Genomic DNA, 19,202 nt, shown 5'->3' with positions numbered 1-19,202 from the left:
CTAGGAAATGACCCTCTAACACCAGCAAATGACATATTCACGTTGCAAATGCTCACGCTAAACAAATGCAATCTTCTGATATCGAGGAATACCTGTAGATTATTAACAGCACACAAATCCTGTTGAAGTTTAGTCCCAGATAAAACAATACAGCTATCTCAGCCTCTCTCACGGAGAACATTAAGCAAGACTCTGCTTGTTTATCCAGTGACCCGGTTTAAGCTTAACATACTGGAAATGCACACAGAACTTTCACACGTGACAATATTATGTTTTGGCATCCAGAGATTCCCTGAGCTGTGGTTACACTGCATTTTAGTTTGTAATCTACACATGTTGTATATACCATATGATGGCCCAAGTTTGTTTTACATTTATATAACCTTATAAAATGTATTATTGGTGCTGTCGTTTCTGGATTAAGGGTTCTTTAATCAGCTACCGTCCTGCCACTAACAATCCCTGCATTGCACGTACCATCATTTACTCACCGGTCACGATCATACAACAGAAACAAGATTAAAGTGGCGATGTAATCCCTTGAGTTTAGTATGAATGTTATCTTCACCCAAATCTGTTTTGAATTGCTGCTGCAGTTTTATCGGGGAAAATCTTCCATAACCCTGGAATTTCACAGTGAATGGATTTCCTCATTCAGCAAGTCAAGCAGCAGTCAAGGTACATCTGTTATAGCTGAATGCTTTGCAAACAGCCGAGTGAGTGTGTGTCTGAGCGTGTGTGTGAATGTAAACTAAAGTGTGTACATTAAGGTCTGTATGCTGTACAGCTTCAGCAGCAGACATCCCAAACCGCTGGCAAAGATCAAAGATCTAAATGAGTCCTCACGACATTCAGATTTCACATCTTTTAAAGCAGCATCCATTAATGGAATAGTCCATGTCTGCGAAGATAAAAAGTTTGATTGTTGTTGATTCGATTTCAATTAAAATCATCCAAATGACGAGAGAACCAAGACGGCTTGGTGTCTTTGAGAGAATGGGAGGCATAGCAGTGTGAATGCAATGAGCAGATATGGTAAGCGGAGAAGATTAGTCTAAGATTAGTGTATACGATGATTCACTCGGTGCCAAAAGTTGGTTCACCTCAGCGTAAACTCCAAGACCTATTCCCTGTAGTTTTATTTCTGCTGCGTTAGCTCTTTAAACGGATCTGTTATTAAATGTACGCCTCATTACAAGTTATGCTCTTTTAACAATGTGGATTAAACTTTGCAGCTGAAGCAATAAGACATGAACACAGAAACAATATACATGCTAGCGACCCTGACTTCACTCTACCACAGACACAAGCATGTAAGCACATGCATGCATGCACACGCACGCACACGCGCACGCACACACACACACACACACACACACACACACACACACACACACACACACACACACACACACACACACACACACAGTGTCTCATGTGAATCTTTGGTTTCTGTCTCTCTAAGCTGTGGAGATCTTGGAGACTCTCTCATCTAGGTCAAAGGTCACAGATAAAGCCATGGCCCAGATGACGAGCAGACAACAGACGAGCTTCTGATCGGGCCGATAGTGCTACTGCCCCAATGCAAACGTTTGGAAGCCCTTTGCTCTACGTAGGCTGGTGTGAACAAATCTACCGAACCTAAAAGTGATGTCAGAGGTCAAGTCTGCCTTCGCTCACGCAACAACAAATCAGCACATCAAGGTACCAGCTGGTGATTAGAGGCATTTACTTAGGATACAAGCTCAAAGTACCAAATCGAAAGTTGTTCCTTTCTAACCCATATACTCTTGTACACTAATACTGGAAGTGAAAAGTCAACCAAACAAGTTAGGATTAGATTGAAAGACAAAAATTGGCTGCACCTCAACCTCAGCTAGTGAAACTGAAGTGCACAGAGATAGAATTTAGTCGCAGTCGAGTCTTAAAGACTTTAGAAGAATATCTCCTAAATGAACTCAAACCTTCTGTATCTACACAAGCCTGGACAATGGCTCCATAGTTAACAATAAAAATGTTTCCCATATATTTATTTTGTATTTTTTTGTTGCCACAATATCAACATTGACACCCACATATTCATTTTCTAGATATAATTAATTTCTTACTATTCATAATGGGAAAAATCTTGTAACATTAATTTGCTCTCTCTCTCTCTCTCTCTCTCTCTCTCTCTCTCTGAATCACAACATGTTGTCACAAGTTAAGTTTTTGCAGTGGAGCACCTTACATATGACATTACTTAATAATAAATGAATAACGCATCTTTATTCACACACACGCACGCATGCAGTCAGGACAAGACTTAACAGGACAAACTATAACCAAAGCCCATTCTTTTATTTCCCCATCCAGTGTCTAACTAATAAACCAATAATAACACAATACTAAGAGCATCTAAAGGGCTGATCAAGAGGAGCTGGAAGAGGCAGGACTGTTGGCAAGGACCTTAGTGACCTGAATTCACACTTGAGTACTTCTTGGATGGCTCACTATTACTTTGCCATGGTAAATATAAATAAACAATAAGGTGCCCGGCTTGTACAGGGACAGAGTTCAAATTTCATAATATCATTCAGCTAACAAATCCGCCCTGTGGATAAACAGCTCCAACGCTGGGTGCTGTGTCAGAATCCGATGTCATTTCATGAGGACGGGGGCGCAACAAAGAAATGTTCACGTTACTTTGGGTTTTAAATGTTAAACAGACTCTGAAGAACACCTCATACTGACTTCACAGTCTGGCTTCACAAATAAAGTCTCCTTGCCTGTTTCATTTCTAGTCTAAAATGGCTAAAATTTCATCTGTACAAATACTCGCTGAAGTATTATGTATTATTCATGTATGAGATGTGGCAGAGACAGTCTGCTTAAAGACAGATTACCAAAGAGAAACCTACATAGGAAATTGCCATTTACCTGATAATTTGGATGATGCAGGAAATAATCCGGACATCCGGCCACAGCCATGTTTTGTGTTTCTCAGCTCTTTTGTACAATGTGCCTGGTTGGATCAGTGTCGATACAAGATGCACAGAGCAGAACCTGCAGAGGAAGAAGAGCAGACAAATGGAGCTCAGTGGAAAACTACAACGGAAGAAGGGAAAGGGTAAGAATGTCCAAGAGAGGAAAGAAACAGGAAGAAGAGGAGGATGACATAGGAAAGGAAGATGGAGTCTAGGTTCTGAGGAGACGGATATAGCACAGAGCACTTCTTAACTCACATACTAGACCCTTAGTAAACAACAAGCGAGGAACAGTGGTTGGTTGTATATTGTTAAGTGTAATAATTGAATCTTTATTCAAAATCTACATTAGTACGGATGCACCGTCCTGTTGTCCAATAATTCTGATTTGTAACGGACGCATCCGAAAGAAAAATGCTTTGCAATATGAACAAATATTTAGTAAATGGACCAATGAAAATTACCTTCTTGGTAACTAGACTGGCAACAGTGCAATTTAGGGTAAAGTGCATGAATTGGAACCAAGATGAACCATAATGGCTTTCATTCGGACGATAAAAGCTAATTTAACTTTGCAGCACAGTTATGGAGTAAATAGAAGTGCGCTATAAAGAAGTCCTACACCTCATGCAAGTCTATGGTGGAGCCTGAGGACTCTAAAAATGAGATGCTTCCCGGCTGCGAGTCGCATCATCTTGGGTTTTCTAAAATATTTGACTGTTCTGACTGCGACCAAACGGTCAATCTCGACACACTCCAACATTCAACGATGTCTTTGTAAACGGACACAGCTGCAATTGAAGTTGCACCTCAGGCAACTTTTAAAGGTGTTCTTTTGCTCTATTGTGCCTCCCCTCCCGGCCATCCTCGGGTCAAAATAACCACAACCTCAACAACATGGACTTCAGTCTATTTGAACTTCTTAAAGTGGGCATCCTATTGACCTCTTGGCACTGAGGCCACTGAATAAACACCTGTAAACACCGTCCCAAAAATAGCCTGCAGGCACCTCCCCGGGTCTTAAGTTAGTGCCCACAGTATATTTGGAGCCGAGCAGCTCGGGCTCACAACTATGATGGTCTTTTATGCAGCTAGTTCATGACCCCGTGTTGCTATTTTAAAAATAGGGCCAGCCATTTTATAGACAGCTAATATTATCTCATGTTTGAATTAGCGGTTTGCGAGCGGGCAGCCCTCGTGGCCGCAGAGTGTGTGTATATATATGTGTGTACATTTTTGCCTGTACATGTGCTTCTGCGTGTTTACATACTGTACTGTATGTGCGTGGCTGTGTAACGCCTCTATTTTTAGGAGTTTTCAGGGTCTTTGAGAAGCTCTATTTGTGTTCTCTAGAGTTGTGTATGTTGCCGCCTCTGACCGACGAGTCGGTGGTCAATGATAGGACCACTGTGTCCCCAGTAGAGTCAACTACCACACTGCATACTGGACATACCGTTAACTTGCAAAGCCCTCTGACAAAGGGGATGCAGGCGACTTGTCAAAAAGGCAGTAACATTAAGTAACCGTTGAAGTCAAGCTATAATAAGACAGCCTTGACTGTAAAGGGCCGAGTTATGCATAAACTGAAGTAGTCCATCGGACCGCATTGGGAAGCAAAAGTGTTTCGAAATACAGAAATTGTCAAATGTAATATTGATGCCGTAAAGGGTGTTAACCCCTTTAGACTGTAAGGCAGAGAATGTAGGCAGAGATGGAATTGAAATATCTACTTAAGCGTTAATGTCGAACTGTCTCCTGACAAAAATGGAAATACCTGGACCAGGTCGACAAATCACTACATTATTCAAAATATTGTTCATTGTCTCAGAAAGAAATGAACTTTATTTAGGCTGCCATAAGTCCTGCCGTTTACCGTCTATCACAAGATGAATGTCATACTGAAAAATGTGTCTTTCAAATTTGTTTTTAATAACTAAAAAGTGTTTTAAACCTCCAAAATCTGGCTTGCTAATAATGACCAGACTATGAATGCATTCTAAACAAAGAGCCTGGCACCACGATCACTAAGGCCGCTGAAAGGGCTCGCTTGTAATGAGTGAGAGTGTGTGTGTGTGTGTGTGTGTTATTATGTCAGTCCATGTGTGTGGCCTAGCCGGCTGGCATGCAAGGACAGCTCGCCCATTTACACATTATTTACAGACACACAGTTTACAACAAACACAAAACAAATTAATATCCCCCTAAACTGTCCGAGCAGTCCCTCATTAGGCTCCACACACTGGCTGACCACAGCGGCTGAGGCCGAACTGTGTGTGTATTAGATTTCAGGAGTCAGGAGGTTGTGTAAGACGGACAGCAGCGGACTTCAACTAAATACAATAACATTTAAACAACCTGTCTGTGCCTCACTGAAGCTTAAATCCTTATCAAAACTGCCACTTTTATTTTACGAGGATTACATACATTACATTAAATACCACTGAAGTAAACGTATGGCCTTTCAACACCACCGGTATGAATTCTGCTTCTTCTGTGCGTGCCAAAACATGGGAAAAAAGCTCAGGCGTTCCACGTAGCATTAAAATACCTTAGAACCCAAGTATCAAAGTGCTCATACGTGCCAGAGTGACTCTTGGTGACTGATATATTGACCAAACACACACGCACCTACGCTTAATTGCTCCCTGACACAATCAAAGCCATTCCAGTGCAGGGATTAGACCCTCTCAGAGTCCTTTGATTCGATTCCTTCCACTCGAACAGCGCGCTGAAACCTAACCATCTCTGACCCTGACAGTGTCTCCGGAGTAGAAAGGGGGACTCTGGGGTTGGGCGGCTGTACCCAGCGGTGAGGTGACTGCATCTGGATTAATTAAAGTGATTTTTGCTCAAACTTGCATGAGGGAGAATGTTAGCTGCTGGACTTCAAACGCAATGATGGCTATCATGCATCATAAATCCTTTCCAGAACTATCCCGGGTGAGACTTCACAGCCAATACACAACACTCTACTGAAGGTGTTCTGAAAGAAAACCAATATGCAAACATGATCTTTGTGAAGAAGGGAGAATTATTCTCCAATGCTCCAAGTGTCACATGGCTGCATTTCACACAAACACACATTCAAGACAGATTCTAACTTCTTTACCTCATGTTCATTACTTACATGTAACTAAACAGGATCATAATGTGTACTGTGATGTCTTTCTGCTGCCAAGATCAGTCGTTCATTCAACAAACATACAGGCTTTAGAAAAAGTATGTTTCATTCAACTGTAAGTGCATATATGAAACTATACGATACATTATATAAAATTGGTAGGAGAAAAAAAATACACCATTGTCATTGAAATGCCACTACTGCAGTTTGACCTCTGAGTGTTGCACACTGTGCTGGATGTTACAACACATAAATGATGAGTCATATTGAAACTAAACATAATATTTGTCCCCTGCGTATTTTCACTGAAGTCAACACATGCAGCACTAACTGGAACAGCGTAGCTGCTGTTGAACATGTCCTGGTGGGCTAGCATGCTTGGTCACTCTTGGGCTTAATGTGCTGATATACATGCTTACATCTCAAAAAGGTCCAGCTTTAACATCCCCAGGTGATAAGCCCTGCAGAGGAGCCAAAAGGCGAGGCCTAGGCTCACCAGAACCCTGGGCTATTTAAAGTAAAGCCTAATTGAAACAGTAGAAACGTTTCCCTGAAGAGTTCTCCTCTTTTACATGGTGGTGGTGGATCGGTGGCTGACCAGCTCACCAGACCAAAGATGGACGTTAAGAGGACTTTGGAGGCTGAAGGACTGGGCCTCTGCTTGCGACCAAGAGGGTAAATATGGGATACGACGCAAATGTTCGGATCCAAAAAGGGGTGAGCGAAAAAACAAACTTTCAGACACACACGTTTGCAAGAATATTTTTTCTTTGCAAATGATAAAATACACAATTAGAATTGCGAATATCAAATCTCATTATGGTTTTAAATAGACTTATTTCTTCAGGCCACAGCTTCCACACACATGCAATAACAGGTTATTAGGTTTTTTTTCCCTTCCACAAGCCTTTCCAAGGAGTCCAATAAAAATGCCTAGAGTGGAAAATGGAAATATTAAACTTTTAACCTCACATACTGTATGTAGGCCAACCCTGAGACAGACGAGTGTCTTGTGAGCTGAGCAAACATAAGTTGTAAACTAAGGAGTCAGTTAGATTTTTTTTATTTTTTTTGTCTGCCTGCCTGCTGGTCTGCTTTGCCTGTCTTAAAGGTCAAACTGTCTGTTTGGTTTGTATTGCTGCCTGACGGCTGTCCTGCTTGGGCTTTTTGTCAGTCAACCTCTCTGTTTGCTTGTCTGTGTATATACATATTGTCTACAGACGGTCTACCTGCCTGCCACCCTCTGTACATTTCTGTGAGGCGTTCTTTCCTCTACGTATTTTACCGTCCTTTCCTTACTGGGAAAACATTCCAAATAGTTTGGGTTATTTATAGCGGGACATCCAGAAACTTACCGTTGCATGAACTTGTGCAGTGTACAAGTGAGCCAGATGCTAAAAGAGCTCTGTTAAAGTTCCCGAAAGCATGCCACTTTTGTAATGTTTAAAAGTTCTCCAACTTTAAAACTTCATTCAGTGTTGATGAATAAAATCAAATACATGCCATGTGGCTCAAGTATTAAAGGACCGTGTGTGAATTCACGACAGCCATTCTGCTGTTGACAAAGCTTTTATTGAACCACGGCAGTGTTACTTTGGAACAATGGAAACACGGTATCACAGTGTCTGTATCTTGTAACTTGTTGGGACATAATTGTCTAAATTCAACCAAACAGGCCTTAAAATATACAGCCTGCTATGTTACTGTAATGGACGGTATTACTTGCAGAAGCATTTAAACCCCCTCACTAATGTGACCTTACCGATAGGGAGACTGGTATCATGTGTCTCCAGTCTGGGCCTTTTAGCAAAAATAGCACAGGTCAGAGAGATGAGGCATTCATTGCCACATCAGACAATTCAGGGGGTAGTTTTTTATTTTATTAAAATTTGTAACAAAATAACCCTTCAAATAGCCTTCCTGGTTACATTCAAACCCCCCACAGCTCAATGTTAGCATCCGTACAGTTCAGCTGTGCAACTTTCCCCGTGTATATTATTGTCAAATACGTTCATTCCAAACAACTTGACTTCAGCTGATCGGACTGGACACAGCGCAACACGGGGCTCTTCAGCTCGGCTCAGTCATCTCTGGAATGCAGGGAGCACATTCTTTCCATATAGGGCACTCGGTGAAAAAACGTGCAACATAGTGAACCCCCGACCTCGAGAACTGGATTGATTTGTGGGCCAGCCAGGGATAGTGTGTGGATGGTGTTGAAAAAAAGGCGAGGACCATATGGCAGAACGTGTGTGTGTGTGTGTGTGTGTGTGTGTGTGTGTGTGTGTGTGTGTGTGTGTGTAACATAATCGCAACACACACTGATTGTAAGCCTTTTACTTAGGTATCATGAGGTCAAAAGGGCACTTTTTTATGCTTCTAGGGGTCAGCTTGTGTTTTAACTCCTACACCCTGGGGTAGAGGTCTGCACAGGTCTGCTTTATCTGGAATTTCCTTGATGCACATGAGTTCCTGGAAGGTTGTATATGGTTTAGTGGAAGAGGGTGCATTTATTTACAAGGTTAGGCCTAATAATAAACAGGCTCTCATATTTTCATGTATGAAATTGAATCCTGCGATAACGATGCTGACTGCACAAGAATGAACGTGTCCTATTCTTGTGTGTCGGGTCCTGTGTTATCTGTGGAATCCCACTGCAGCTCGGGGCATCACTGAGACAGACAGTACAGCTGAAACAAGCTTGACATCACTTTAGATCATGGAAGTGTGGAAGTGTCAAAGGCCTCGGGAGAAAGAGAGCCACTGTTACACTCAGAGGGAGCTGAGAGTGTACAAGCATGTGCGTTCGGGTATCTGTGTGTACACAAGTGTGAATGCATTCAACTGTAATTTATAGTAGATCTAAACTTACTACGGGTTTGTCATGAAGTCTTTAAACAGTTTCTCTTGGCAGAAAGCAAAAAAACAAAAGAAGATCAGCCCTTCTATTGAGGAGTGTCCACCTGTCCAACTCCAGGAGGTTCCCTACATTTCTGAGTGGTCAGACTGGTGAGCGAAAGCAGGTTAAGGCATGTTTGCGGCAGTCAGAAGAATTGAACCGAAATAAGAAGAATTAACAGTTGTATTTAATGCTACTTGCTCAGTTCAAACAAAAGACTGGCACCACATCCAACTCCATTTGTTATATGTTTTTAAGTATCCATTCTTTGATTCTTTCTGTGTGTATGATACAAGTAGAGAAAACATATTCTATATTTGTACGGAACTATTTCGATTTTAAACGGTATAAAACTGTGAAATACACTTTCAGAGTTCTTATCAAGTTCTGTCCTCAAAACGGATAAAGTAATTATTGTAGGTGATTTCAACATTCATGTGGATGTCGTTAATGATAGCCTTAGTACTGCGTTAACCTCATAGATCTGATTGGCTACTGTCAGAGTGTACAGAAACCCACTCACTGTTTTGAAATAGAAACTATAATAGTCTTTCCACAGAACCCTCTTTTATCGGACCATTACCTAATAACTTTAATACTTAATACCAGAGTATACGCCATTAGGCAAACGTTTCTACACTAAATGTCTATCTGATCAGTGCTGTAGCTAAATTTAAAGAAGCGATAATAATCTGCATTTACGTCAATATCATGTCTCAATATAGGAGGACTGCTAACTGTAGTCTGTCCTAGATTGTTTATCTTGTCGATAGTATAACCCTCAAACCTGCAAATTATTGCAAACATAGCGAAAACTTTAAAGGGTATGTTGTTCCACTAATTCTTTCCCTGTAATTAAACCTCTTCTGAAGAAGCTCCATCTTGATCCAGAGGTGTTGGCTAACTAATCTCTAACGTTCCCTTCCTCTCTAAGATCTTTGAGAAAGCAGTCACAAATCAAAGTTTATTTAAGGAATTTCAGCCAGGATTTAGATTGCATCATAGCACAGAGACAGCACTGGTGAAAATTACAAATGACCTTCTAATTGCTTTAGACAAAGGACTTGTCTCTGTGCTTGTCTAGTTAGACCTTAGTGCTGCATCAACACCATTGACCATCACACCCTATTACAGGGACAAGAACGTTTTATTCACCTTATCTATGCTTCCATTCAGCAATATTATTCGAAAACACTCCTTAAACTTTCAATGTTATGCAGATGATACCCAATTATATCTATCGATCAAGCCAGACGAAACCAACCAGTTCGCTAAACTTCAAGCATGTCTTCAGGACATAAAAACCTGGATGGCCTGCAACTTCCTGATGTTAAACTCAGAAGTTATTCTACTAGGCCCAGAACACCCCCGACATCAATTATCTAATGATACAGTTATTCTAGATGGCATTGCCCTGGCATCCAGCTCCACCGTAAATAATCTCTGAGTTATCTTTGATCAGTATATTTCCTTTATCTACAGCATAAAACAAATTTCAAGGACTGCCTTTTTTAATCGACATCCTGTCTCAAAGCGATGCAGAAAAATGTGTTGATGCATTCGTTATATTTAGACTAGATTACTGCAATTCCTTATTATCAGGCTGCCCTAATAAGTCTACTAAATCTCTCCAGCTGATTCAGAATGATGCGGCATGAGTACCAACTAAAACTAAGAAAAGCGATCGTATTACTCCTGTATTAGCTCCTCTGCACTGGCTCCCTGTAAAACCAAGAATTTAATTTAAAATCCTACTACTCACCTACAAAGCCCTAATTGGCCAGGCACCATCATATCTTAAAGAACCCATTGTACCCTATTACCAGAGAGCTGCACTACCAGAATACAGGGTTACTTGTAGTTCCTAGAGCCTTAACAAGTAGGATGGGAGCCAGAGCCTTCAGTTATCAAGCTCCTCTTCTGTGGAACCAGCTTCCCGTTTCAGTCCGGGGGGGGGCAGACACACTCAGTACATTTAAGAGTAGGCTTAAGACTTTCCTCTTTGATAGCGCTTATAGTTCGGGCTGGCTCTGGCTCTTGGACCAGCCCCTAGATAAGCTGCTATAGGCCGAGACGGCCAGGGGACTTCCTATGATCCACTGAGCTCCTCTATCTCTGCTTACTACTCTCATTATACAAATCATTTATTTCATATGCATTGAATGTGTTTTAACTCGACTATGTTGTTTATTCTGTACACATGACATCTATTGCACTTCTGTCCATCCTGGGGGAGGAATCCCTCCTCTGCTGCTCTCCTTAAGGTTTCTTCCTTTGTTTACTTCCTTCCGTTAAAGGTTTTTTTGGGGGGAGTTTTTCCTGTTCCAATGCGAGGGTCCTGGGACAGGATGTCATATGTTCTATAGATTATAAAGCCGCCTGAGGCAAATGTGTGATTTTGGGCTACACTAAATAAATTGAATTGAATTTAACTACTTGAGAAAGAGGAAACTGCATTGATTAAAAAATTAATCAGATGGCTATTTAGCTAGCTATGATACATTTGATTGTCACACATAGCCAGTTGAGAGCAGCCTGTCCTATAATCTCAACAGACCAAACACAGGTGAGTCATTGAGAGATGATACAGGATAGCCAGGGTGACAAAACAAAGCCATATATGTCATGGTTCATCGTCTTATACTATGTCTTGTTTTTGAAAAAGCGATATTATATTTAAAGCTGCTCACATCAACATTTTTATGTTAACAACAGGACTCTAAAACTGGTCACATCTCCCTCTTAACCCACCCAAGTCTCCCTTCCCCCTGATTCCCACTGTAAACCCAAGCTTCACTGAAACGCATAAGCTACCTCCCTCTCCTCCAAACGCTTGCCCAGCCCCAGCCCCCCCCCCCCCCCCCAACATAAACAGCGTCTTAATTCAAGAAATGGCACAGAGCCAACTCGGTGTCTGGGGACTTGTGGAGAGCCCATTGAAGTGAATGTACTGACCGTAACCCAACCCCGAGAGAGGGGAGGTCAATTATTCTACTGTATATGTCTAAACTAGCCAGACGCCTTATGTGAGAATATTTAGCCAGACGCTGTGGGTTATCAAAACTTCCTATGGTGAGGCGACCTATAGAAATGTGCTGTTGTGAGACAGGGAGTGCTGTGGGTCACGTGGATACGCTGCCTGCTCTACTGTATTGTTTTGCTGTGGGCCAGTGATTCGCACCAGCCTTTAGCGCCGTAGGCAACCATTAAAATGTATGAATTTTTAAACAGACAACTGATGAATCCGTCTGAACTTTTGAGCATTAAAATAGTTTAGTCAAGTCATTAGAATACACTAAAGAATCACATTTCAAATTCAGTGTAGGCACTGCATGGCATTACACTAACAAACACTGACCACTGATTCAAACTTTTGGTATTCCACGTAAGTCTTAAAATTACAAATAAGTCTAATTATAAGCGTCTCAAATGAGGTTGTCAGAGTATAAGTGTGTGTGTTTGTGTGTGTGTGTGTGTGTGTGTGTGTGTGTGTGTGTGTGTGTGTGTGTGTGTGTGTGTGAGGGTTGGCTGTTGTTTCTGCAGCAATGCAACACTGAAGACAGGAGAAAGAGTCGAACAGAGCATCTCTGTCTCCTGTTTTAATCAGCAGATTAGATGGTAGTCACTCCTCACTGGATGTGCTTGTTGCACATGTTGATTAGTCATTAATTGGCAGCTTTCATTATTTGAGAGCAGCAGCGTAAAGTGGGGCTATAAGAGAGGGCCTGATGTCATGGCTGAATAGCACCAGTCTATGAGAGAAAGGCCTTTTGGGAACGTGGACAGTGCCTAATTGGATGAGGATTTCATTGGGCTGCTTGGGAGCACTGGTCTTATGCAATGGCATAGATGAATGGACGGAGCTTGGGAGCAATTGTGCTTGTGCACAAGTTGGCTGTAATGGTGGCCCCCAGGGGGCTGCGTTAGATGGATTTGCCTTCTCATGACGCCATCTTTACTACACCTGCTGGTAGCGCATAACCTCTTTCAATGACTGATGCTGTAAAATACAAAGAACTGTTGCATTAAACCTCCTTTTAGTCAAGAACGTAAAGCTTTGTTGTGGCATGGCGTCATTATCATCTACGACAAAAGGAAACATCAAACCCAAATGAAACTGACCTTTAACTGGTATCAGAAAAGAGCTGGAGTTCTATGTGACCCCCTGAAGAGAAAGGGGAACAGGATTTATTTGGCTTACTTACTCTCAGGAATGCTAACAAACTTGGCTAGCTGAAAATCATATTAAAAAGGGCTTAACGAAAGTCCTGTTCCTAAGTACCTAAGTACACCAGTCTAAGCCCTGATCGCTTCTAAGTCTGACTATAATACTAGAAAACCAGAGGGCAGAAAATGAAATTATGTACAACAAAATACATGCATACATGGTCAGAAGTGCTGTATTTGGAGCGTGAGAGGGAATCAGAATTAGGTTTAGGACAGTGCTATAATTCAAGAACAGAAACATGGCTGTGTTGTCGCTATGGGAATTATTTCTGGAAAAAAAAAAAAAAAAGCCCTTTTTGTTTTTAACGGTACGGTACATCTACCAAAGCCAACTAACCATGGTTTGTTTTGATTTGGCATTGCAGATTCCAGCTGGTGAGGTGAGACGGACAGACAATCGGGCAGACAGAGGAACAAAGAGACAAAGATAAACTAAGGGACGACAGATATGTAGAGATAAAGGCAACAGAACACAAGAGCAGGTTTTTTTGTGGGGACCCACTTTTGAAAATGACAAAACCATCGCGACCCAATTCCCAATAGTCTTTATATATCCATCATGAGGAGAGCGAATCTGTGCGTAAATTTACGTTCCTGACCATTTTTACTGCCATTTCCACATCACCTTATATTATCTTTAAGAGATAAACCAGCCATTTCTCAGAGATATACGTTTGTATAAATTATTACGTGTTATTAAAAGCATACACACACCTATAATACTATAAAAATAGGACATATGTCATTCTTTTCATTTCCTGTAATCAGTGAAACAAACGCTAGCCTTTCACATCAGACAAAATGTTAGGCTATAATTAGTGTTCAACCCACAACTAACGCTCTTTAACGGGGCAAAACACCACGACACAACAGTTTGTGACACATAAACAATTTGTAACACTAATAATTGTACATTTATAAAATTACACCGCCGAACGGCATGCTGGGTACAGCTCGCTAGCTAGCTAGCCCGGTAGCACAACAGTCTGCTAACAGCTGAGAGAGGCTCCGTCGCTACAGTAACGCTACAGTAACGTTACATTAAAGAACAGAACAGAGCGATGCAGGATGAACAAAGACAGACCGGAGATGCGCCGATAGAGTATGTGCCCAAGAGAGGAGCTGTGTCTGCTGTTTGGAAGTGTTTTTGGTTTTAAAAAATCCAAAAGACTATTATATTGCAAAGTTGGTCGAGCCACTGTTGTTGCCGCTGGTGGTAACACGAGCAACTTACTCCATCACCTCAGCAGAAAACATGTGTTGGAATACCAAGAGTGTGATGACGGTCGTCGGATTCGAGGCTCGAGTGAAACGGTGAAGCCGAAGAGGCATTTGCCCGAGGCGCTGCATACGACAAGAAAAGCAAGCGGTGGAGCGACATTACGAACGCAATAACGATCCAGCTCTGCAAGGACACGGTCCCGCTACAGACAGTCGAGAAAGACGGGTTCAGAGCAATGATTAAAACACTGGATTCAAGGTATGTCTTACCGGGGCAAAACACTACAGCCAAACTGCTATCCCAACATTATACGAACAAACGGGCAAACCCTATAGTAAGCAAAGCCTTTATACATGATGACATTAAAATGTTTTTATATTCTATGTACTCCTGACAGTTGAGTAAGCCACTAGAAACCCATATAAAAACCCAGTCAAGGAAAGAATACCGTGATATACTGTGAAACCGCCCACATCGTAAAAAATAACGTGATCAAAATGTTCAGTCGTACCGCCCAGCACTAGCTACAATTATAACAATACGAATGTTCAGGCTCGCTCATGTGGCTCACATGTGTACTGCAGATATAAATGTTAAATAAAATCTCCTGTGTCTTTGGGACTGGCGGCGTTAATGAGATGAATTCGTCTGGCACATCACCGTGCCTCCACACACCACATTACCTGTGGCCACCCGAGCATGTGGCCCCTCAGGTGTTCAGTTACCTACAGAATGAAGGCAACATTCTTGCCTCTCACACAGGCTTGGGTTTCAGCCACATTTGGCCTAACACCAGAAAGTGAGAAACCCAATCCACTGTAAACTTTGGTGGTTTGACAAGTGAGCATTGCATCACCTTTGGTCACAAGTGAAAGCGGGGAGAATCGGGTCTGTATAGATCCATATTTATGGTACGGAGGGGGAGGATGAATACTAATACCACAAAGTTTTCCTCTGGCAAGTGTTTCACTTCTTAGAAATGACTCCTTACAAAGCAGGACATGATTACTCAGCAGTTACACTTGAGATACCAAGAACATTAAACATTAATTGGCCTGTGATGTCAACAATAAGTGGTCACATGAGTCTTAAGAACTGTTAACTTGTGGGTTGAAACAATCTAAATAAAAAACATGTTGGAGCATGCTTTAAGGCCAAGTATGTGGTAGGCCAAACATTTTAACAGAAGAGAGAGGAGTATTTCTACAAATGAAAACTTAAGTTTTGTATTGTTTATGCAACTAATACAAACTTAACCTTTAGCCAAAATACAAATAGCAGTCCCTCACTTCGGTGGTTTACTTTTTGACCACTGACGTTTTGGTACAGATGGTGAAGTGGCTCTGCTTTCCAGCCGGAGTCAGTCGACTGACATGAACTGTGCTTCGGTCCCTAGCAGGCTTGGGTTAATGGTGTCATGACATCAGGGAGGGGGTATTAACGGTGTATAAGCCTAGACTAACTACTGCTGAATGACTGCTGGCTGACGCAAGACCCAATGGAATGCTGCCTGGAGCACGACCACAAGCTCTTCTACCTCCAGTACCAGCGAAAAGGATATCTCTGCTGCCACTTTACCCCATAGACGGCAGCTGAAACTATAGGCATACAAGCGAGGGCGACCGACCGTACGTGCATCAAGAAAAAAAAGTGCTTACGTTGAAAACGAGGCACAGGTTTTTGGTTATGCAACAAATCTCAGGAGTGATCACTGCCTAGCACACAGTATTTCAATCGAAAAAAAACGCTGGAGTACGAGCAGCAGCAGCAGCAGCAGCAGCAGCAGCAACAGGCTTTCTTGAAAGACAAAACAGACAGGCCTGAATCCTCGAGCGAGTTGAGTATAGCTCATTGTAAGTATAATTATGTGCAATAAGTGCAGTCAGCAGCCCTTTGGCAGCCTGCAGTCTCGCAGAGTTCATGCCCCGTCATGCCTGTGCTTACTGAGCATGGACTTGAAATAGCAGGACTGGTGCTGAGAGAGAGAGAGAGGGGGGGGGGGGGTGAAAGAAGCCACAGCAAGAGCGGTTGCCATGTGCACGGAGATGTGACCACAACATAATTAAATGAAAGAAATAATGGGAAGGGGGCAAGGAAAAGAGGGATCCTCTTTGGCTGTAACTGGGAAGAGTGTCGGAAAAATTGCACGCTTGAAATGACACAACTATGGCATGTTTTAGACTTGTGTGTAGCAGCAGCCGCATGATCAAACTACTCCATATATAACCACACTTTAGAGGTTAACACGCAGGCAGGACCGCGCTTGTGTGCAGTAAAGTGCTCCAGTGTTTGCTGCCCAGTTGAGTGGCGTATCAGTGGTGGGCCAGATTGTGTGTTTCGCTTCAGGGACTCGAGCAAAGTTGCTCAGTGAGCTCCTTCATCGTGAAACGTAAGTTGAGGTTACATTGAAGACATACTAATACATTTAAGTACATCGGGTTTTTTAATAGTCCAATAGCAATCAAGCCGGTAAGTGTTGAATGACTGCATGCACTCAAAATCACCAATATCAAGACATGGTTCCAGCTTGGTCTTGGTCCCTAACCACAGAGGTCCCACCTATGGAAATATAAGATCAATAGCTCTGCCTGTTACGCTGACAAACTCAAATTTAGTGTAACACAAAACTTGAAAACTCAGAGAGACCTTTATCCCAGGATTCCAACAGGTTTATCCCCTGAAAATGTGCCCTGACAGAACAGATTCAGGATGCATCCCCTATAAAATCTTACCACGTGCATCAGTGCCTACACCAATCCTTCAAATCCACATTCACAGCGAGAGCCCTGATCTGCATTGTGAACACACAGGGCAACATCGATAGTTCCCAGAATAAGAAATTGTGTTGGTTACGCAACTTTCTGCCGAGACCACTTGCAGCCAATACAGAGATTGATTTGGAAGGGTGCCTAAATGATAGGGCAGATTAGAGCACGCATCTACCAGTTTCTCTGTCAAAACCTTTACACATAAAGTTAGATTAGATAATGATCCCTCTCATCCATGCACGCGTTCCATTAGTATTACCATCATTTTAAACAGGGTTCCTCACAGTATCGTACAGCTGAGAAATAATATTGCATCGTTGACTTAAAATGAAGTCGGCTTTCGTTGCAAATATCACGACCAAAGAACAGGAGAGTGGTGCACCTACGGGTGTGCATTCACGGTATTTGGGCAAAAGCTGAATTTAGTGAAAGGCTTTAAGGTGAAGCAGTACGCCACGGATTCCTAAAGATGTTCACGTCAAGCAACTCACATCATGGAGTTCAATATGAGAAAACTTCCCACCACACTCTCTCTGAGAGTGCTCTTGAAGTCATATATTGATCCAGTACTCCAGACCTGCCTAACAAGTGCACTGATAACGCTTCTTACAGTCCGCTCGGTAATTAAAAACGTTTTTTTTTTCTCGAATTGTGTTAAACTGTGGTTGTTTTCTAAACTGATTCAACTCAACAATTCCTCACTTTACTGGGGACCCCCTGGAACCCACCCACGGATCCCCTGGGGGACCCCGGAGCCCACTTTGGGAACCACTCCAGTAAGGCTGCATGAGTATTCCTGGGAAAACGCCCCCCCCCCCCAAAAGCAAATGCTGCCATAAGGATAAGGCGATAAAAGGAGAAACTCAGAGGACTGAGTGGGTGGGGTGGTGGTGGTGGGGGGGCAACGCAGGGATCTGGAGTCCTACTGGATAGAAAGTAGGCTATGGGCCAATGTAGACTGCTGTTACGCAATCGTAAACAAGGCAGGCTGTTTGTATCCAAATATTGTTCCCCAAGAGACACTCCTCTGCGTAAAGGTGCAGAAAAGTGCACATGTTTCAGAAGCATATATCGGCACGCGTTACCAACCCCGGAACAGTCTACGGGGGAAGCGTCCCACTAGTAGGAACACGGTGACGTGAATAAAGTCGAATGCAACAGCCCGATCTTATGAATAAACTTGTTTTCAAAGTTCAATGACAGGACGGGGTTTTTTTTTTTTTAGGGGGGAGAGCGTAGACGGGTCCCGCTAAGGCGGTTGCGCGCAGTGCCTGTGCCGCGCACATGTGTTCCGACCCGCAAAAACGGTGCGTGTCATCACAACAGCGCGTTCAAACTTTTTTTTTTTTATTACAGGCGCTCACTGTCCACTCTCAGCGGACTTTTTATGCCCATACCCCCACCCCACAACAAGGAGCATAAGAACAGCGTCTCCATCCGGTAACATGCACTCACCTAACAGCCAGATCAGTTGAGGCAGCGTACGACCCTCAGAGAGAGAGGCGCGGAGGGGCGGTCGGGAGATGAGGGGGGACACTCAGGCGGCGTTGGATCAGACCACGGTGGTCAACATTCCCGGACTGGACAGATACACTGTGGCAAGAAGAGGAGGAGGCGAGAACTGTGGCCGCAAAGACTGCAGGCAGCTCATCTCATGCTGCTGGGGAGGATACACACACACACACACACACACACACGCGCACACACGCACGCAGACGCACACACGCGCACACACGCTTGCAAACAACACCTCCCCCCTTGAGAGTAGACCACGCCCACAAGCGAGGAGTGATTAATGCGGCGTTCACGTCTTGTGGGAATAATGGCACCGCTGTTGTGTCGGAGGCGCTGTCTTCACGGGCGTTTTGAGTCGCGTGTGCGCCGTTTACGACACACGTAACGGCTGCACCTTTACAGTGAAACAAAGCGAATGAAAGAGGGCGTCGTACAGTGTGCGTATGCACAAGATATTTCAGTTGTGTGTTCAAATTGTTGAGTT

At 42.9% G+C, this 19,202-nt stretch overlaps 1 protein-coding gene across 2 annotated transcripts in view; it reads right to left on the bottom strand.

Annotated features, from left to right (window-relative positions):
• Nucleotides 1-18,854, bottom strand: part of grb10b (growth factor receptor-bound protein 10b) — a 59,512-nt gene extending 40,658 nt beyond the window's left edge. For both annotated transcript variants that reach the window (XM_079164381.1, XM_079164382.1), the window contains exons 1-2: nucleotides 18,659-18,854; nucleotides 2,920-3,045 (exon numbers count right to left, since the gene is read on the bottom strand). In XM_079164381.1, the coding sequence (XP_079020507.1) occupies nucleotides 2,920-2,970 (51 nt within the window). In that variant the 5' untranslated portion in view covers nucleotides 2,971-3,045; nucleotides 18,659-18,854. The remainder of the gene's footprint in view (nucleotides 1-2,919; nucleotides 3,046-18,658) is intronic.
• Nucleotides 18,855-19,202: the final 348 nt, after the last annotated feature.

The sequence above is a fragment of the Pholis gunnellus genome (genome assembly GCF_910591455.1).
Source record: "Pholis gunnellus genome assembly, chromosome: 8".
Lineage (NCBI taxonomy): Eukaryota > Metazoa > Chordata > Actinopteri > Perciformes > Pholidae > Pholis > Pholis gunnellus.
Note: the sequence above shows the minus strand (reverse complement) of the source record. Positions and strands in the feature narration are given on the sequence as shown.